The 22424-nt window shown below is 38.4% G+C and overlaps 1 protein-coding gene across 4 annotated transcripts; it reads left to right on the top strand.

The window, feature by feature from the left end:
- The first annotated feature begins 80 nt into the window (after window positions 1-80).
- On the top strand, window positions 81-21026 carry LOC143658689 (uncharacterized). 4 transcript variants are annotated; one of them, XM_077130871.1, is made up of 4 exons: window positions 81-240; window positions 9886-10091; window positions 13116-13208; window positions 17623-21026. In XM_077130871.1, exons 1-4 carry the CDS (start codon window positions 236-238, stop codon window positions 19581-19583), a joined length of 2265 nt encoding a protein of 754 aa, XP_076986986.1. In that variant the 5' UTR covers window positions 81-235; the 3' UTR covers window positions 19584-21026. The 4 variants fall into 4 exon arrangements, with proteins under 4 accessions (XP_076986986.1, XP_076986985.1, XP_076986987.1 ...); XM_077130870.1 differs by lacking the exon at window positions 81-240 and adding an exon at window positions 247-477; XM_077130872.1 differs by lacking the exon at window positions 81-240 and adding an exon at window positions 12083-12209 and having other exon boundaries at window positions 9965-10091.
- Window positions 21027-22424: the final 1398 nt, after the last annotated feature.

Here is a 22424-nt window from a genome sequence, read left to right as displayed (position 1 = left end):
AGCCCCTTTGCCCCGCCCCTTGAAAGATGGCCGCCTCCAGGGCTGTAGCGTATAGGATGCGCCATGTTTTCGCTAGGAAGAAACCGGAAATCCAGCTGTCCTCATTTTGTAGAAATGGTTTCGACCCTCGTAGGCCACCGTACGCCCGTAAGAAACTGGGCTGGGGGACCGGAAGCGGACCCAGCACTGCTAAGTAGGTTCAGCAGCTGGCAGGTCGCGGTGGCGGCTGCAGAAAATGAGGTCGGTGTCTGGGCCTGGTCTTGGCACAAGACGGGGGTCGTCTGTCGGCGTCGGGATTGGGTGTTACTTGTGGGATTTCGAGGGGCGTATTGTGTGCGCGGTGTTTTTTTGTCCCGGAGTGCCAAGGGGTCCGTAGTCGATAGTGTGTGCGATTGGGGTGCCTTTAACGTCATTCATGGGGGGCTCTGAGAATAAGTAGTTATAAGTCTCTAGAGATCTACGAATGCCACCTTCGAGGTGAGATTTTGCTGAGAACTTAAAGACTGGGGTTTGTCATTTGGGGTTTTATTTGGAGCTCAGTGGTGAAGGAACTGTTTCGGGGTCCTTGTACATGTCAGAGCTACAGCTTTGAAGGTCCGTGCCCCATGGCTGGTGTGTAGGTTAAGCGCATTCCTTGGATGCTGCGAAACACGTGACGTGCGTTAACCTTCCCTGTCAGCCTTTCGGGTCCAAGTCCCTTCACCCCATTTCGTTTTTGAATCCCACTTGCTCTCCACATCACGCTTTACTCTTGAACCCTCATAAAGGAAAGGTTTCGGGTAGATGAGTGATTCAGCATGCCTAAAATTAACAAGTTTTATATTTAAGATGCAATTTTTATCCTTTGTTCTGCACTTTTACTGCCAATTGCTCTTGGGTAGTTCCCTTCAGGTTCTTTCCGATACAGGTAAAATAACATTTCATGGAAAATCCTGTTCCCCAAAGATAACTCTTATCAAAATGTTATTATATTTCAGTGTTAGGTTTTTGTTATGTGCTTAATATTCATAAACCAGATGGACTGCATAAACGTACCATGAGTTTCTTTTTTCATTTACAAATTACAAATTCTTTATAAAAATGAATCAAATTCTTATGACTACAGTATCTTCTCTCCACCTGTATTGATTTGCTAAAACTGCTCGAATGCACTATACTAGAAATGGAATGGTTGTTAAAAAGAGAATTCATTAAGTTGCAAGTTTACAGTTCTATGGCCATTAAAATGTCCAAACTAAGGCATCCAAGGAAAGATACTGTGATTCAAGAGAGGCCCAATGGGTACAAAATACTTCTGTCAGCTGGCAGGGCATGTGGCAACATCTGCTAGCTTTCTCTCCAGACTTCTTTCAAAGGACTTCCCTGGGGGCATTTTCCTTCTGCAGCTCCAAAAGTCTCTGGCTGTGCCAGCTCTAGAGCTTTTTCAAATTGTTCCCTCTTTTCTGATAAGCACCCCACCTTGAATGGGTAGACACATCTCCCTGGAAACCACCTAATCAAAAAGATCCCACCCAACGTTATTGAATGAAGATTAAAGAACATGACTTTTCTGGGGTACACAACAGTTTCATACTGACACACCACCCAACATTTTAGTTTGAAAAATTTTAAGCTTGCAGAAATATTGAGGTCTAGGGTTACCAACCCCTATACCTAGCGCCCAGATTTTACCATTAACATTATACCAAATTAACTCTACCATATCTAGCCACCTGTCCATCCCTCTGTTCATAAATCACTCTTTTTTTTTTTTTCTGGTTGTAGGTTTTATTAAAAACAAAACAACTTTCTGTCTTGAAACATTTCAAATGTACACAGAACTAGAGACCAGTATAGTAAACCAGCCCCCGTGAACTCACGACCAGATTCAGCAACATCAACGTTTTGTGGTTTCGTCTAACACTTTTTCTATCTCCATCCCTCCCTACCATTCTTTTTTTTATTTTATTTTTATTTTTTTATTAACGGAAAGAAAAAAAAAAGAAATTAACACAACATTTAGAAATCATACGATTCTACATATGCACTCAGTAATTCTTAACATCATCACATAGATGCATGATCATTGTTTCTTAGTACATTTGCATCGGTTTAGAGGAATTAGCAACACAACAGAAAAAGATATAAAATGTTAATATAAAGAAAAGAAATAAAAGTAGTAATAATAGTAAAAAACAACAACAACAAACAAACCAACAAGCAAACAAAAACAAAAAAAACCCTATAGCTCAGATGCAGCTTCATTCAGTATTTTAACATGATTACTTTACAATTAGGTATTATTGTGCTGTCCATTTTTGAGTTTTTGTATCTAGTCCTGTTGCACAGTCTGTATCCCTTCAGCTTCAATTACCCATTGTCTTACCCTGTTTCTAACTCCTGCTGAACTCTGTTACCAATGACATATTTCAAGTTTATTCTTGAATGTCCGTTCACATCAGTGGGACCATACAGTATTTGTCCTTTAGTTTTTGGCTGGATTCACTCAGCATAATATTCTCTAGGTCCGTCCATGTTATTACATGGTTCATAAGTTTATCTTGTCTTACAGCTGCATAATATTCCATCGTATGTATATACCACAGTTTGTTTAGCCACTCTTCTGTTGATGGAGATTTTGGCTGTTTCCATCTCTTTGCAATTGTAAATAACGCTGCTATAAACATTGGTGTGCCAATGTCCGTTTGTGTCTTTGCCCTTAAGTCCTTTGAGTAGATACCCAGCAATGGTATTGCTGGGTCGTATGGCAATTCTATATTCAGCTTTTTGAGGAACCGCCAAACTGCCTTCCACAGTGGTTGCACCCTTTGACATTCCCACCAACAGTGGATAAGTGTGCCTCTTTCTCCGCATCCTCTCCAGCACTTGTCATTTTCTGTTTTGTTGATAATGGCCATTCTGGTGGGTGTGAGATGATATCTCATTGTGGTTTTGATTTGCATTTCTCTAATGGCCAGGGACATTGAGCATCTCTTCATGTGCCTCTTGGCCATCCGTATTTCTTCTTCTGGTAGGTGTCTGTTTAAGTCTTTTTCCCATTTTGTAATTGGGTTGGCTGTCTTTTTGTTGTTGAGTTGAACAATCTCTTTATAAATTCTGGATACTAGACCTTTATCTGATATGTCGTTTCCAAATATTGTCTCCCATTGTGTAGGCTGTCTTTCTACTTTCTTGATGAAGTTCTTTGATGCACAAAAGTGTTTAATTTTGAGGAGCTCCCATTTATTTATTTCCTTCTTCAGTGTTCTTGCTTTAGGTTTAAGGTCCATAAAACCACCTCCAGTTGTAAGATCCATAAGATATCTCCCAACATTTTCCTCCAACTGTTTTATGGTCTTAGACCTAATGTTTAGATCTTTGATCCATTTTGAGTTAACTTTTGTATAGGGTGTGAGAGATGGGTCTTCTTTCATTCTTTTGCATATGGATATCCAGTTCTCTAGGCACCATTTATTGAAGAGACTGTTCTGTCCCAGGTGAGTTGGCCTGACTGCCTTATCAAAGATCAAATGTCCATAGATGAGAGGGTCTATATCTGAGCACTCTATTCGATTCCATTGGTCGATATATCTATCTTTATGCCAATACCATGCTGTTTTGACCACTGTGGCTTCATAATATGCCTTAAAGTCAGGCAGCGCGAGACCTCCAGCTTCGTTTTTTTTCCTCAAGATGTTTTTAGCAATTCGGGGCACCCTGCCCTTCCAGATAAATTTGCTTATTGGTTTTTCTATTTCTGAAAAATAAGTTGTTGGGATTTTGATTGGTATTGCATTGAATCTGTAAATCAATTTAGGTAGGATTGACATCTTGACTATATTTAGTCTTCCAATCCATGAACACGGTATGCCCTTCCATCTATTTAGGTCTTCTGTGATTTCTTTTAGCAGTTTTTTGTAGTTTTCTTTATATAGGTTTTTTGTCTCTTTGGTTAAATTTATTCCTAGGTATTTTATTCTTTTAGTTGCGATTGTAAATGGGATTCGTTTCTTGATTTCCGCCTCAGCTTGTTCATTACTAGTGTATAGAAAAGCTACAGATTTTTGAATGTTGATCTTGTAGCCTGCTACTTTGCTGTACTCATTTATTAGCTCTAGTAATTTTGTTGTGGATTTTTCTGGGTTTTCTACATATAGTATCATATCGTCTGCAAACAATGATAGTTTTACTTCTTCCTTTCCAATTTTGATGCCTTGTATTTCTTTTTCTTGCCTAATTGCTCTGGCTAGAACTTCCAACACAATGTTGAATAATAGTGGTGATAGTGGACATCCTTGTCTTGTTCCTGATCTTAGGGGGAAAGTTTTCAATTTTTCCCCATTGAGGATGATATTAGCTGTGGGTTTTTCATATATTCCCTCTATCATTTTAAGGAAGTTCCCTTGTATTCCTATCTTTTGAAGTGTTTTCAGCAGGAAAGGATGTTGAATCTTGTCCAATGCCTTCTCTGCATCAATTGAGATGATCATGTGATTTTTCTGCTTTGATTTGTTGATATGGTGTATTACATTAATTGATTTTCTTATGTTGAACCATCCTTGCATACCTGGGATGAATCCTACTTGGTCATGATGTATAATTCTTTTAATGTGTTGTTGGATACGATTTGCTAGAATTTTATTGAGAATTTTTGCATCTGTATTCATTAGAGAGATTGGTCTGTAGTTTTCTTTTTTTGTAATATCTTTGCCTGGTTTTGGTATGAGGGTGATGTTGGCTTCATAGAATGAATTAGGTAGTTTTCCCTCCACTTCGATTATGTTGAACAGTTTGAGGAGAGTAGGTAGTAATTCTTTCTGGAATGTTTGATAGAATTCACATGTGAAGCCGTCTGGTCCTGGACTTTTCTTTCTAGGGAGCTTTTGAATAACTAATTCAATCTCTTTACTTGTGATTGGTTTGTTGAGGTTGTCTATTTCTTCTTGAGTCAAAGTTGGTTGTTCATGTCTTTCCAGGATCCTGTCCATTTCATCTAAATTGTTGTATTTATTAGCGTAAAGTTGTTCATAGTATCCTGTTATTACCTCCTTTATTTCTGTGAGGTCAGTAGTTATGTCTCCTCTTTCATTTCTAATCTTATTTATTTGCATCCTCTCTCTTCTTCTTTTTGTCAATCTTGCTAAGGGCCCATCAATCTTGTTGATTTTCTCATAGAACCAACTTCTGGTCTTATTGATTTTCTCTATTGTTTTCATGTTTTCAATTTCATTTATTTCTGCTCTAATCTTTGTTATTTCTTTCCTTTTGCTGGCTTTGGGATTAGTTTGCTGTTCTTTCTCCAGTTCTTCCAAGTGGAAAGTTAATTCCTGCATTTTTGCCTTTTCTTCTTTTCTGATAAAGGCATTTAGGGCAATAAATTTCCCTCTTAGCACTGCCTTTGCTGCGTCCCATAAGTTTTGATATGTTGTGTCTTCATTTTCATTTGCCTCTAGGTATTTACTAATTTCTCTTGCAATTTCTTCTTTGACCCACTTGTTGTTTAAGAGTGTGTTGTTGAGCCTCCATGTATTTATGAATTTTCTGGCACTCCGCCTATTATTGATTTCCAACTTCATTCCTTTATGATCCGAGAAAGTGTTGTGTATGATTTCAATATTTTTAAATTTGTTAAGACTTGCTTTGTGACCCAGCATATGGTCTATCTTCGAGAATGATCCATGAGCACTTGAAAAAAAGGTGTATCCTGCTGTTGTGGGATGTAATGTCCTATAAATGTCTGTTAAGTCAAGCTCATTTATAGTAATATTCAGGTTCTCTATTTCTTTATTGATCCTCTGTGTAGATGTTCTGTCCATTGATGAGAGTGGTGAATTGAAGTCTCCAACTATTATGGTATGTGTGTCTATTTCCCTTTTCAGTGTTTGCAGTGTATTCCTCACGTATTTTGGGGCATTCTGGTTCGGTGCGTAAATATTTATGATTGTTATGTCTTCTTGCTTAATTGTTTCTTTTAATAGTTTATAGTGTCCTTCTTTGTCTCTTTTAACTGTTTTACATTTGAAGTCTAACTTGTTGGATATTAGTATAGCCACTCCTGCTCTTTTCTGGTTGTTATTTGCATGAAATATCTTTTCCCAGCCTTTCACTTTCAACCTATATTTATCTTTGGGTCTAAGATGTGTTTCCTGTAGACAGCATATAGAAGGATCCTGTTTTTTAATCCATTCTGCCAGTCTATGTCTTTTAATTGGGGAATTCAGTCCATTGACATTTAGAGTTATTACTGTTTGGATAATATTTTCCTCTACCATTTTGCCTTTTGTATTATATATATCATATCTGACTTTCCTTCTTTCTACACATTTCTCCATGTCTCTCTCTTCTGTCTTTTCGGTTCTGACTCTAGTGCTTCCTTTAGTATTTCTTGCAGAGCTGGTCTCTTGGTCACAAATTCTCTTAGTGACTTTTTGTCTGAGAATGTTTTAATTTCTCCCTCATTTTTGAAGGACAATTTTGCTGGCTATAGGAGTCTTGGCTGGCAGTTTTTCTCTTTTAGTAATTTAAATATATTATCCCACTGTCTTCTAGCTTCCATGGTTTCTGCTGAGAAATCTACACATAGTCTTATTGGGTTTCCCTTGTATGTGACGGATTGTTTTTCTCTCGCTGCTTTCAAGATCCTCTCTTTCTCTTTGAAGTGTCTTGGGGAACGCCTATTTGTGTCTAATCTCTTTGGGGTGCGCTGCACTTCTTGGATCTGTAATTTTAGGTCTTTCATAAGAGTTGGGAAATTTTCAGTGATAATTTCTTCCATTAGTTTTTCTCCTCCTTTTCCCTTCTCTTCTCCTTCTGGGATACCCACTACATGTATATTTGTATGGTTCACATTGTCCTTGAGTTCCCTGATACCTTGTTCAAATTTTTCCATTCTTTTCCGGATAGTTTCTGTTTCTTTTTGGAATTCAGATGTTTCATCCTCCAAATCACTAATTCTATCTTCTGTTTCTTTAAATCTGTCGTTGTAGGTATCCATTGTTTTTTCTATCTTTTCTACTTTATCTTTCACTTCCATAAGTTCTGTGATTTGTTTTTTCAGTTTTTCTATTTCTTCTTTATGTTCAGCCCATGTCTTCTTCATGTCCTCCCTCAATTTATCGATTTCGTTTTTGAAGAGGTTTTCCATTTCTGTTCGTATATTCAGCATTAGTTGTTTTAGCTCCTGTATCTCATTTGAACTATTGGTTTCTTCGTTTGACTGGGCCATATGTTCAATTTTCTGAGCGTGATCCGTTATCTTCTGCTGGCGTCTGGGCATTTAGTCAGATTTCCCTGGGTGTTCGACCCCATAGGTTGAAAGATTTTTCTGTGCAATCCCTGGGTTCTGTTTTTCTTATCCTGCCCAGTAGGTGGCGCTCGTGGCACACGTTTGTCTACGGGTTCCACCAGTTAAAGTTGCTGTGGGTCCTTTAACTCTGGAAAATTCTCGCCATAGGGGAGGTTCGGCAGCCGAAGCGTCTTGGAAGAATGCCAGCCGGCCTGGGGTTCCGAATGCGGGGAGGGTCGCCGGCCGCCGCAGCACGGGAGAGCGTCCGGCCGAATTAGCTAGTCGGCCCGGGGCACCAAGCGTGGCGGGAGGGCGCCAGCTGTCGCAGCCCGGGAGAGTGCACTATTCCCAGCCGTCGGGGGAGTCACGTGTTTGGAAGGGATCCCCCGGTCACTGTTCTCCGCAGTCTGGGGATTTCCGACCCAACTATCTCAGTTGTTCCGGGGGGCCTCGTGTGGTGGGGGCACCAGCCGCCGCGGCCTAAGGGGACCGCCTGTCCAATTCTACCAGCTGGCCTGGAAAGGTGGAAGGGAGGGACTCCGGTCGCTTGCCGTCCCACCCAGGAAAGCCCGTGCCCCTTGGTGATCTCACCGGAGCTGGTTCTCCCAGATAGTCAGCCGTTCCAGGATGGGGTACGCCGTCCCTTTGATCTCCCTCGTGGCTCCGGGAGCTGCTCTGTATTATCTCCACTCCCCCAGTTGCTGTTCTGGAGGAGGAAAGGTGAGGGCGGCAAGGCTGTAGAGGCTGGTGGTGGAGGAGCCGGTCAAGGCGGGGGAAGAGGGCACCGTGGTGGTTGGAGAGCGGCCGGAGCAGGAGGGGGAGGAGGGGGGCGGGCAGGTCGGCTGCTGCGGGGCGTGGGCGCCGCGCGGCGGGCCGGCGGAGAAAGAGAGGGGAGAAGGAGGGCGGGCGGTTCGGCTGCTGCGGGGCGTGGGCGCAGCGCGGTGGGCCGGCGGAGAAAGAGAGGGGAGAAGGAGGGCGGGCGGGTCGGCTGCTGCGCGACGGGCCGGCGGAGAAAGAGAGGGGAGAAGGAGGGCGGGCGGGTCGGCTGCTGCGGGGCGTGGGCGCCGCGCGGCGGGCCGGCGGAGAAAGAGAGGGGAGAAGGAGGGCCAAATCACTCTTTTTTTGTTGTTGGTTTTGGTGCATTTCAAAGTAAATAGTAAACATCAGTACCATCCAGTTAACACTTCAACAATCATATAATTAACGAGAATTCCACCAATAGCCTTTTACTTATTTACTTGGTTTATTGGTTGAACAGACATCTTATTTACAAATAATTTTGGCCACGTGTGAAGTGCATCGACTCAGAATGACATGGTTTTGGTTTTGCAGTCCAACCCTGCCTCTTGCTTATTGCGTGACATGCATAACTGGTGGGTTGCTGTTTCCTGGTTAACAAAAAGAGAAATTAAAATCCCACTGTCAGTGTTACTTTGAAGATTTAGTGAAGTAAGATAACTAAATAATGAACTGTGGAGGCTGGAATGTAGTACACTGAGTAAATAAGCCTTTCAGTTCCCCTGTGTTTATGGTTTTGTGTTTTTGAAAATTTATATTTATAACTCATTTTCTTTCATCTATCCTCCCTCCATCTTTCTCTCCCCCCTCCTCTTGTTCTTGAGCAATTGATGTTATTGAATGCAACTCTCAAATACTACTCCTGTGCCAAGCAAGGACCACCTGTACAATGTAACTAGCTATTGCCCAGGTCAGAGTATTATAAGTATAATACTTTGCAGTTATGTTCCATGGCCCCTTCCCCATCATAACCCCCATACCTGTACTCAGAGTTAATTGTGATCCTGAATTCCAGAGCAAACACTTCTAGACTTTTCTCTCTGCTTTTGTCATGTAATTAAATCCTAATCAGTAAAATTATTTTATGTTTGTCTATTTTTAACTATTTGTAAATGGATTTTACATTATGTATTGTTTACATATACGGATTCTTTTGCTTTGCTTGTTACATATATTTTGAAAATTATTAGTATTAGCACTGACTGTAGAGATTGCAAATAACATGCAATCATTCTTATGATAATTAGTACTTTTATACTCCTGTTATCCAAGGGCCTTAGAATATTTTCATTTACCTACCTCCTAAACTGTGTACAGCTCATGTATATTTCAACTCTTATGCACTGAATACCTCCTAAGATATTATCACTATTACTTTTTCCAGTCATTGCTCATTTAGACTTAACCTCTTATTTACCATTTTGTTCCTCTTCACTCCTTTCTCTACAGTTTACATTTGAGGCTCCTTTCCTTTTATTTGAAGACTATTCTTTAGCATTTACTGCAATACAGGTCTTCTGATAAAGTATTCCCTCTCTTTTCACCTGAAGATATTTTTTTTTATCAGTTTTGTAACTGAAGGGTATTTTAAGAGTATTCCTTCATGGACTTATAATACTTTGCACTGTATCAAGAAGTGGATGGTAAAGATAAAATAAATAAGACAGTGCTTATGACTTGCATAACACAATATCCTTCAAATTGAATTGCAAGCACCCTGAGATGTAAAAGGACTTTTGTAGAAGTACATGGCCACACATGGTTTAAGAAATAAAAATGCAGATCCTAACTGCCTGCGCCATTCATTGTAATTTTCTCTTTAGCCCCCAGGTACAGACTTTCCAGAAGCAAAGGAAATCAAATGAAGGAAGGACGAGGAAATGCCAAGACTTGGCTCTTGTCATTTCTGATGACGCTTTTGACTGGAGGCTGCAATTGTTGGACACAGATTTAGAGCTGATCCAGAAGAAACAAAAACAGGGTGTCCTGGTTGGTTTCCCAAAATCGGAAGAAAATGAGCCAGGACCAGGTGACTTTTGGTTTGTTTTATTCTTTCCTTTATTTTCCAGTGGATTTTTTGGGGCCTGTAAAAATCAGTGCATGTAAACAGAAAAGTATAAATTGTAAATAGGTGTATGTGGAGAAAAATAGACTTAGACACTAACTTCCAAATCAGAACAAAGTAGTGTCAGGGATATATTATTCGTAGCATTCTTACTGTGTGATTAATGTTGGCACATAATATGTGACTGCCCAGGACCTTGGTTCCTGGCAGCTTGGTTCCATAAGCTGCCACTATGTGCCTAACATCCCTGACAGCCATCACAACACAAGAACCATGATAAGGCACACACTATGTATTGATTTTGAGAAGAAAGAGCACCAGTTCTTAGAGATGTCAATTTTCATGGTGCTGAATATGAGGAAGTTTTTCTGATGGTCTACCAGAGAGGTGATGTGGTAGATGGTGTCCTTAGCAGCAGCCTTCTCGTAAATGCAGAAGCAGAATTTCCTACAAGTACTTATTATAGAATTCCTCCTAGATTCCTGTGGGAATAAACCAAGCAAACTCATTGGATGGTTCTTCAGAGGGCCAACACAAGGTGAATTATGAGCTCAGAAAGTTATTTTGTCAGTGTGAAGTTTAGTGCAAATCTCAATATACTATTTTTCCAAAGTAGTGATGGTTCATATGAGATGATTTAGAATGTGATCAGCTGATCAGGCTTAAGCACTCACATCCACTACTGAGTCTGTTCTCTTCATTTTGTAGCAACCTCTGTAATCGGTAAGGTATAGATTAATCCATCCATGGTTCCTTGGGACTTCCCAGTCTCCATTTCCCATACTGCCATAGCCTTGTGGTGCATCTCAGTCAGGAGAGGGGCCATTCAGTTAAGAAGCAGATCCCATGTGCAATATTGTAGGACTACTCTTTGTACCTTTCAGTCCTGGATAGGCTTTAGGGCTGGCTGTGTTCCTAGAGCATCAGGTTTCTTCCATTCCTACCTGTCTTTTATTGTTTCTGTGGAAAAATCAGTTGTCAGTAAATTTGGTCTATCCTTTGTCTCTCTGATGCTTTCATAAACTTCCCTTTGCATGTGATTTTCTTTAGCTACAGTGTAGATACTAGATATGTCTAGTTGTGGATTTCCTGCTTGAGGTTTGCTGGTGTGGATTTATTAAGTCTGAGGTATGGATTATTTAATTAGTTCTGAAAATTTCTTAGTCCTTAGATCTTAGGGCATTGTTTTTCTTTTATGCTGTAATCTCCATAGCACTATGAAAAGCTTATGTTAGACCCTTTTAATTTATGCTCCATATTTTTCCACCTCCCCTTTATACTTTCCACCTCTTTGATCATCTTTTCTTCATTTTGGGTTATTTCCACAAAGGCATAGTACATTTCATGAATTATCTTGTCATTGTGAGTAATATGGTATTAACCTGTCTAAAGATAATCATACATTCATATATGGATGTCTTGGGTGTATTTATGTACCCTTATATATATTCATTTAGAAATAATTTTTTGCACATTTGTTTAATCATTTTATAATCTCTTATATCTTATACAGTTATGTATTGTTTCCTTTATTTTATTCAAACCACATTTATTTGGTATATATTGCTTTACTATTCTAACATCTATAGAGCCTTTTGTTGCTGGTTCTGATACTGACTTTGAAACCTCACAGTGAATGTAGGAATCTGTATTATTCATATACTTATAAGTAGCATATAGTTTAGGATTGACAAATAGATATTCAAATAATATATATTGCAGGTGTTCTTACATTAACAAGGAGATTTAATGACTATCTATTACAGAAACTTGTTTGAATTTTCAACTTGGTTGAATGGGTGACTTCACAATAACAACATTTTATAGAATTTTGATTCTATCACAGTATATTAAGGAAAAAACCCAATTTCCTATGTGGCAAAAATGAGCAAAATGACTTCCTTACATCTTATCAAAGGAACACAACTTCGTTAAGTAGGACCCTGTGATTATAGGAATTGTTGACCTTGGAGGATGTGGCTGTGCAGTTCACCTGGGAAGAGTGGCAGCTCCTGGACCCTGCTCAAAAGGACCTGTTCCTAGATGTGATGTTGGAGAACTATAGCAACCTGGTGTCAGTGGGTGAGGCCAGCTCTTCTGTGTCACTCAGGGGGGTGACACTGATACTGTTCATTCAGTGACCTTTCCTTTCTCACCTGTTCTTTAAAACACCTGCAGAGCTCTGAAATGAGAGCTTCTCAGATCTGCCTTTCTTAAGAAAGGCTATGATGTACTCGCTCCTGAAAGAACAGCTTTGGCTTTGTAGATGTGAAAACTAAGTCATCCCTAAAATTTAACTACAACAGAGTTTAGCCAACTAAAGTCTGAGGGAGCATTCTCCACAAGTCTATCCTCATATCAGATGCTAGCCACAAGTTTGGGGGTCCCTGGTACCATTTTCACTTCAAACCAACTGGCTACAAATATAGGGGCACCCACAATCACCCTCAGTTTTGACAATAATTTTCTAAAATGACTCACAGAACTCAGGAAAACACTATACTTACATTTACAGTTTTATTTATAGTGAAAGGATATAAATTAAAACCAGCCAAGTGTAGGAACACAGATTGGGTTCCAAACACAAATCTTCTATCATCCTCAGGATGCCTTACTCTCCAGTGCTAATGTTTGACAATACACACTGAGTATTGACAAACAAGAAAGCTCTCTCAAGCTTCAGTATCCAGAGTTTATTGGGGTTTCTTTACATAGGCATGATTGATAGAATTATTACCCAGGTGGGTGAACTCAGTTCCAGTCCTTCCCCTCTCTGGACTTAGTCTGAGGGGCCCACCATGAATAACAAATACACTGATATCATTTGGTAAATTCCGAGGATTTACAAGTTACCTTCTGTGAACTGGGGACAAAGGCTAGACCTGTCTTTGGGCTGAGGCCAAATTCTTTATTACACAGTAACATTCTCCCTTCTTGACCTACCCTAGACCATTTAATATGTATAAGTCTATCATTTTTTATGAACAGGGTATCAAGCTAACAAGCCTGATGCACTCTCCAAGCTGAAACAAAGTGAACCGTGGACAGTAGAAGAAGAAATTCTCAGTCGGATCTGTCCAGGTAAATGAATGACAACCTCCATGGTGGTTCAGGAAGCCATATTCTGATCATTCAGAGAAGTTATCAGAACTGAGATGGTGACTGAGGTTCAGAAACTGTCCCTCCATGTATCTCTTTTCTTCATGTGAGAGTGCATTTTCTTTATAGGATTGTGGAGGAAATATTGTCCCTTTTTTTTCTTCTGAAATCTGATCCCTATTTATTTTATATTACAGCTTATTTTGTTTGTTTGTTTATGTAGTTTTCTTCCAGAGATTTTTATCTTCATCCATTGTCACCATGTCTCTCTGCCAGTTCCTTCAACCTCTCTTGCTATGAATTCCGCCTTTAAGGCATTCTCCCCTGAAGAGACAATTTTGTATTCACACTGCCATCTGACTACTGTACATTCCTACCCCATGGAAATACTGATTTCACCTAACATTCAACTCCCCCTTGGATGCTGCACCCCTATAATAACTTAATGTCTTACTGTGTATCTAGTTTCTTGGTTTCTCTTTTGACCCTTCTTTATGGTTCTATAAACTAGTTTTACTGTTTTTTTTCCTCTGTTAAAAGTTCCTTTCATAAGTTAATCTCTTTCTGTTCTCTTTATTCTGTTATTGGTACTATGTATTTTACTCATCTCCATAGCAACAGGCCTATGACTTCCCATTTTCTGTGTGAAAACCAGGAATTATTTTTCCTTCTAGAAAAGTGCTTCCCACCATCCTTTTTGTGGCATATGCTCTCTTATACTACTCTGCATCTTAAATTCTAATCATTCTAGCTTTACTTTAAGTGTTCTCTTAATGCTGAGCTCTCTTCTTAAAGGTCTCTTCTATTTCTGTTGCTAAAATTTTTTAAAAATAAATCATTTTAGCTGCTTTTAGAAAGTAGACATTAGTGGCCAGGGTAGAAAGAAAGCCAGTGAGCAGGCTTTTGCTGTAAGAGAGTGCTTGGCTTTGACCTGGGTAGAAACAGTGAGTTGTAGGCCATTTTGTTGTATTTTTAAAGTAGGGCAGATGGGATTTTCCGCTGAAATAGATATGGATTGTGAGAAAAAGATATAGATTGACGACAAGTTTTTGCATGTTTCTTGGGATGAGTGAAATTGCCATTTACTCTGATGGAGAAGATATGTGAAGAAGATTCAGGCTGTGGTTAGAAGTTCTGTTTTACACATTATTGGTTGGAGTTATTTGTTAGCGTCTGAGTGGAGCTTGCTACTGTGGTTGTATGTGTAAGGAGTTCAGAAGAGGTTATGCCTGGAGATAGAAATAGGGGCTACATGAGCTCTTTTAGGAATTGAGTACAGTTAAAGCAAAGAAAAACCTTGGTTGATTAGACTCAGAAAATTGATTATATAATAAATCAGGTTGTGAAAGAGCAAATGGTGAGGCAGGAACTTCACGAGAAGCCACTATCTCTGAAAGGTAATGTGTGTCAGGAGATACAGAGCCATAAACATTGTCTCTATATGTTCATTCAAGGTAAGAATGGATGGACACCAAGGGATTTTGGTGTTTGTCCCATTCAGACATTATATATTTTTGTTACTTTCATTCTCTTTTTATAAAATGATTTTAAGGACTTCAGAATATAATAGATTCCTCCTTATCTAAACTCCCAATCTAGACTGTTCCCATAACATATAATACTGATTTTGAAAATACTGTATCATTTCTCATTCATATTTCCCAAGGTATCTTTGCAGCCTGGGATTGAAGAGACAGTTTCTCATTCTTTCTCATGTAAGAATGGAAGGCATGATCATCATTCACTGATTTCTTTTTTGATGGATTAACCATGTGGGGATGAGGCCATACTCCTCCAACTGTTTTTCAAGCATTTTTAAATGCAAGTTTTGGTCATTTCTAGGCATGACATCTAAATGTTAAGCTCTTCAGGGGATTCTCTTATGAGGCTATAGTTGGTGAGTCACAATCCTAATATATGCTGAACAGACTGAATTTAGTAGGAAATAAAGAAATATCTTCCAAAGGTGGAAAATTTGAAATGTGCAAAGCCATGCTGGGAAAGATTGACCTGAATGTGGCCAATTGAAGGCCATGTTGGAAGGTATTTGTATGGGAACTAGTTGAGTGGAAAAGTGGGTAAATGTGGTATACTGTTAAATATTAACTCAAATTGCCATATAAGTATTTATTGTTTTTAAATAATTGAAGTGGCATGGTGGGAGGATAGGTTTGCTTTGTATCTTCTAGCTCTAGGTTGTTTATCTTTCACCTGAATGGTAGCTGTATTATAATAATAAGGAACAATGAGAGGTTTAAACAAAAAATTGAAGGTAAAGCTACCACAAATGTTGGTTTCCAGAAAAGGAAGATGATCCTTTAGGACCCCTTAATAATTGCCAATCAAAGACGCTCTTATTAACAAGATGAGGAATCAGGATATCAGTAATTTTTGAAATAAGAAAAATTCAGATACGGTATTTATACAGATACAGCATAGTAGAATGTGTTGGGAAAGATGACAGTTTCCTTATTCCATATGGCAGCACATCTGCTTCTGAAAAAAATGTGTGGTGCATCGCCTATTGCAAAATTCCCTAAGGATCATTTGTGTCAGGGGTCCTCACGACTATCCTCAGGTTCAGTGATTTTCTAGAACGACTCAGAGGACTCAGAAAAACTATTATCCTCACAATTATGTTTTTTTGCAGTGAAATAGCACAGGTTCAAATCAACAGTGGTAAAGAATACAAAATTCTGGACAAACCAGAGGCAAACTTCTGGTTTTCCTCTCCCAGTGGAGTTATATAAATAGTGCTTCATTCTCCCAACAGTGATGTATAACAGCATATGCCAAGTGTTGCCTACCAGGAAAGGTCACCTGAGTCTTGGGGCCTTTGGTTTTTGTTGGGTTTCAGTCATGTAGGCATCTATGCCCATGTGACTTACCTTAGAGATTTTATCATTTGCCCCTGAGGTCACACTGATACAGCCTGTCCCACAAGACAGGCCTAAAAACAGGCATTCTCCTTAAATCACATTGTTAGTATAAACTATCTGGTGTGGCCCAAGGCTTCAGGACTACAAAGATACTCTTATAAGAGTAGATATCTCCCAAAAGCTAGTCAAGGAGACAGTCAGTGGCAGTCCTTACTTGGAATGTGCAGAATTTGAGTAAATCAAGCCTCAGTAGAGTCACCCTGTTACTACATATCATTGTTCCCTCTTTCTATAGAAACTTGGGAGTATGTGTGTCAGCTTGGCCATTGATTGAAGACTTAACTACAGAAGATTTTCTCTAAATTTGAGATTACTGTTTTGTGAGTTTGTTTAATGGTGGTCTCTAAAATGTAGAAAAATGGCAAGTTTTTGGGATAGTACAACCTTTCTGTAGTGCATGACACAAAGGTTGAAACCAAATGGTGATGATTTCACATTGTTACTGCTCTGGAATATTTGTTCTGTGTACCTGAGTCTACATATTTTCCTCATCACTTGTCATTATGGTTCCTTTCAATGATTTTAATGGATTCAAAACACTACATGTTGGAATGATTTATATTTTCATCTTCTTTCATCCTATGGGTTTAGGAACATGTTCTCATCTGGTACTCTCTCTCTGAATAATTTATGCTAATGTTTTCTACATTGACATCAGTAGTCAAGACCTTCCTTCAAAATTTATATATTTGATTGCCTTCTTCATGTTCGTACTTGGGTATTTTATAATCATCTTTAAGTGTATATGTTTCACAGTTTATAATTTATTTTTTCCATGTTCTGAACTTGAACAATATTCCTTATCTCTTTATGATGTATTCCACCTACCCAGTGGCTTAAGCCATATAGTATGCAGAGGAATCCATGAATCCTCACTTTCATGAGGATTCTGTATATATTTCTCCAGACATATCCAGATTTCTTCCACTTTACATGCTCCTCTAACCACATTTCACAATCTGCAACTGCCCTCTTTTATTTCTTTGCTTCCTCGTTTATTGACTTTTCCCTAGTGTTGAACTTTAGGGAAAATTAAGAATGTGTTTATATATCCCACATATGAGCATTGTGCCTTATAGGTGAGAACCACTGAACAAGTATTTGTGGAATAAATCAATGTACCCCTCATCATCTTGGATCAACCACCATAGTCAGATGTACCTCCAAATTTTGTGGTTCACTGTGAACAGTGAACTGCTTGTATTTTACCATCACTGTATGTTTGACAAAGACCTCTTTAGAAAGCAGTCAAATCTACATAGATTGTAAATTGTCCCAACCTTGTTTGTTTAGATTATGGTTTTTACTAATGTGTAAGACTAAGGAACATTTATGGATTTTCATTTTTACTGATATCATGGAGTTTTCATTAAAGAGCTTCCTCATATAAAAGTATTTTTTTAAGTTTTATAACAAACTAAAATTATAGAATGACTCATTGTTCTCTTCTTTCCTAGACATTGGGGAATTTGATGATCCTCTGTGGCATTACTTGCAAAATAAAAGAATTCAGAAACATATGGAACAATACCATGAATATAATACCTTTGGAAATATTATTGATCAGAGTAAAGGTCATTTTCTGTTAAGACAACATCATGATATGTTTAAACTATATGGAAAAACTGTAAAATCAAATTTAAGTTTAGAAAACCAGAATAGAAGCAGTGAGTTAAGGAACTCCTCTGAGTTAAATGGAAATGGAAGAGCCTTTCTCCATGGTAAGCATGAACAATTTTATGCTGACGTTCAATTCACTGAAAGTGCAAAACTCATCAGCAACAAGTCCCAGGTCATTAAACACCAGAGAACTTACAAAATAGAGAAAAACCACATATGCTGTGAATGTGGGAAAGCCTTCATCAAGAAATCTCAGTTCATTGATCATCAAAGAATTCATACAGGAGAGAAACCTCATGGATGCAGTCTGTGTGGGAAAGCATTCTTTAGAAAGTCCAGGTTCACCGAACATCAGAGAACACATACAGGGCTAAAACCATATGAATGCACTGAATGTGACAAAACTTTTACCCAGAAATCCCAGCTCAGTCTACACCAGAAGACTCATATGGGAGAGAAACCCTATATATGCACTGAATGTGGTAAAGCCTTCATCAAGAAGTGTCAGCTAATTTATCATCAGCGAATTCACACAGGAGAGAAACCCCATGGATGCAGTTTATGTGGGAAAGCCTTCTCTACAAAGTTCAGTCTCACTACACATCAGAAAACTCATACAGGAGAGAAACCCTATACATGCAGTGAATGTGGAAAAGGCTTCATTGAGAAAAGGCGTCTTATTGCGCATTATCGAACTCATACTGGAGAAAAACCTTTTACATGTAACGTATGTGGGAAAGGCTTCACTTTAAAGAACAGTCTTCTCACTCATCAGCAAACTCATACAGAAGAGAAATCATATTCATGCAGTGAATGTGGGAAAGGCTTTTCCATGAAACACTGTCTCATTGTTCATCAGCGGATTCATACTGGAGAAAAGCCCTATATATGTAATGAGTGTGGAAAAGGCTTCACACTAAAGAGCCCTCTTATCAGACATCAGCGAACTCATACAGGAGAGAAACCCTATGTATGCAGTGAGTGTGGAAAAGGCTTCACAATGAAAAGTGATCTCATCATACATCAGCGAACTCATACTGCAGAAAAACCTTATGTATGCAATGATTGTGGAAAATGCTTTACTGTGAAGAGCCGTCTCATTGTACATCAACGATCTCATACAGGAGAGAAACCCTATGTATGTAGTGAATGTGGAAAAGGCTTCCCAGCAAAGTTCCGACTGATTGGACATCAACGAACTCATACGGGAGAGAAACCCTATGTATGTGGTGCCTGCGGGAAAGGCTTCACTGAGAAGAGCCATCTCAATGTACATCGGCGCACTCATACTGGAGAGAAACCGTATATCTGCAAGGAATGTGGAAAAGGCTTAACTGGGAAAAGCACGCTCATTGCACATGAGCGAATTCATACTGGTGAGAAACCATATATATGCAATGAGTGTGGAAAGGGCTTCACCATGAAGAGTACTCTAGGAATACATCAGCGAACTCATACTGGAGTGGAACCCTACAAATGCAATGAATGTGTGAAAGCCTTCAGGAAAAAGACGTGCCTTATACAACACCAGAGATTTCACACAGGAAAGACATCCTTTGCATGTATTGAATGTGGGAAATTCTCTTTGCGCAAGCATGATCTCATTACCCATCAGAGAATTCATACGGGAGAGAAACCCTATGAATGCCATGAATGTGGGAGGGCTTTCACCACGAAGTCAGGACTCAATGTCCATCAGAGAAAACATACAGGAGAGAGGCCCTATGAATGCAGTGACTGTGGGAAAGCTTTTGCCCACTTGTCAATCCTTGTTAAACATAAGAGAATGCACACATAGTTATTGTGGGACAGTTTGCTGACAGGACCCCTAGGATAGTGTAATATTTGCAACTTAATGAATGCAGAGAATGTGGTAGTATCTTTAGTGATCAATTACCTCACATTTTATTTCAGAGAAGACATGTATGAAACAACTCTGATACAATCTGCATAGATAAAAATTCTCCAGGTCATTTTACATCAAAAAAGTTTATGCTGAGATAAAACATGAATGGACAGACTAAGAAAGCTTTCCATGGGAAGATTATAAATGAACTACTAACTGGTAAAAATATAATAATTATGGGAAAGGCTTTGTGCAAAAATAAGGTATCAAAAGTGTTCAAAGAGTTTACACTGAGAGAAATATTTGTATATGGCAATGAATAATGCAGGGTTTTCAGTAATATATTTGGCCTCATCTTTTTCCAGGAAATAATAAAAAAAGCCATGAAGACACCAAATGTGGAGCACCTTTAGCAAAAGATGAAATAATTCAAATGATTGAGTGCTTTTTTGTCACAAGTCTAATCTTAACAGATATTACAACCTGTTATGCATTTTGGGGATAGTATATGTTGAATCATATTTTCAGGTGCCTTCTCAGTGATATTATAAATTTTATAGGGTTGCTGTTTCTCTTCAATTGAATTCAGTTTAACATATACAACTCAGAACAATTCTGTATCTATAATTTTATTATATAACCTTTGCATTTTTTCATTCCAAGTTAATTTAACCATTATTTTGGAATACTCAAATACTTCAAAATGAAATAACACAATTCATGAAACAATATGTTAAATTCTTAAGTGTAACTCAGCATATTTGGATGTGTTTAAACAAGTTGATAAGTACCATGAAGAATTTTATGGAATTAACATATGATTTTCTATGCATTTTTATTTTGAAATAAGTCTAGAGCCACAAAAACTTGGAGAAGTAGTTTCTGGAGATCCTAGTCCAGGGGGTTCCTGGGTGTCCTTTACCCAGCTCCTTCATCATCAATTTTTTTAAAACATATTGTTATAATGTTATTAACTAAATTACAGACCTTATTTGGATGTCACCAGTTTTAATATAGAGTTTGTTTTGCTTTTTATTGTTTTTAAAATTTTATCACAAATAGATTCATGTAACCAACACAGCAATCAAGATATCGAACTGTTTCAAAAGTAAACTTTCTTATGCTGCTCCTAGTTACATCCTCCTCTCAACCCTAACACTTGTCAGTTACTGATATAAAATCACTTTTATAAAAATAGGGTCATGCAGCCTGTACCCTTTATCAGATTGGCTATTTAACATTAAGCAAGTTCACCTTAAGAGCCATCCAAGTTGTTGGGTATAAGTAATCTGTAATATAGATGTTCCCTAGTATTTACCTGTTCAGCCACTGAGGGACATCAGAGTTGTTTCAAGTTTTTAACTGTTATGAATAAAGATGCTGTGATCATTCTTACACAGTGGTTTTGTGTGAACTTAAGTTTTCATTTCTCTAGGCTAAGTACATAGGAGCATGGTTGATGGATCACATGGTAAGTATATTTTTATGAGAAACAAGCATTTCCAGGGTGGCTGGACATTTTATATTCCCATCAGCAGTGTATGATAGGTCCAGTTGCTCCACATTCTCTCTGGCACTTGGTGGTGTTAATTTTATTTTAGCTATTGTATTATGTTTGTATTGTATATCACTGTGGCTTTAATTTGCACTTCCCTAGTGGCTCTTGATGTTGAATAACTTTATTTGCTCGCTTGTCATCCATGTATCCTCTTTGATAATGTGTTTCAAGTCTTTTGCCCATTTTTTCAATTGGAATATTTATTTTTGTTTGTTTTTAATGTGGAGTTTGCACAGTTCATTATATATTTTTAGGAAAATCTTTTGTACAACATGTCATCTACACATACTTTCCCTCATCTGTAGCTTCTGTTTTCATTCCCTTAGCAGAGTTTTTCTCAGAGAAAAAGATTTTAATTATGATGAGGTTAAATTTTTGTATTCTTTTTCTTTTATGGATTGTAATGTTGGTGTTAAGTATTTTTCACAAAACCTAGGTCAAGAATATATTCTGTGTATTCACAGAAAAATAAAAGTTTTGCCATCAGTATTTAGAACTATGGTTCATTTCTTAGGTTTTTTGTTTGTTGGTTTGTTTTTGTATATGGGGTGAGATTTAGTTTAAGGTTCATTTTTTAGGCTGTGATTATCCACTGTTTATTAAAAGATTGTTCTTTCTCCACATAATTGCTTTTGTACATTTGAAAAAGTCAGCTACCAGTATTTACGTGGGTCTATTTCATGACTATCCTATTCTTTGGTTCTGCGTATGTATCCCTCTCTGCTAATAATAATACACTGCCTGATATTGTCAATGTATACTAAGTTTAAAACTCATGTTATTGGATTTCTCCAACTTTATTTTGCCCAACACTCTCAATAACCAATTCCTGAGACACTTGGGTTTCCAAGAGAGAGAAAGTTTATTACTACACATGCAGTAGGAGAGCAGATGGTGTAGCAACCCAATATCTGTCTCCCCGAGTTTAGGTGTTTCCAAGTTTCTAAGGATTTTAGCAAAGAGAGATGAGGTCATTATAATTTCAAATAACAAATTCTAAGCAGAAAATGAGACAGTGTTATCATTTCAATAGGGGAACACAGAAAAGGAAGGGGGGCAGAGCTGTCATTACAATACTGAAGGTGTAAACCTAAAGGAAGGGAGACAAGTTATCTTTCAATAGCAGAGCCCTTACAAATGTAAGGGGCTGAAACTAGTTAATGGCTGACTTCAAACTCTTCATTAGCATTAGGGCTCTGCCCTACAAGAAAATGACCAAAGGGCTTAACAGCTCT

This window comes from Tamandua tetradactyla, chromosome 16 (assembly GCF_023851605.1).
Source record: "Tamandua tetradactyla isolate mTamTet1 chromosome 16, mTamTet1.pri, whole genome shotgun sequence".
Classification (NCBI taxonomy): domain Eukaryota; kingdom Metazoa; phylum Chordata; class Mammalia; order Pilosa; family Myrmecophagidae; genus Tamandua; species Tamandua tetradactyla.
Note: the sequence above shows the minus strand (reverse complement) of the source record. Positions and strands in the feature narration are given on the sequence as shown.

Coding starts and splice junctions, on each gene's coding strand:
- LOC143658689 (XM_077130870.1), top strand. Junction 10,092..13,115: donor AGAAAATGAGCCAGGACCAG/GTGACTTTTGGT, acceptor TTTTATGAACAG/GGTATCAAGCTAACAAGCCT. Junction 13,209..17,622: donor TCTCAGTCGGATCTGTCCAG/GTAAATGAATGA, acceptor CTTCTTTCCTAG/ACATTGGGGAATTTGATGAT.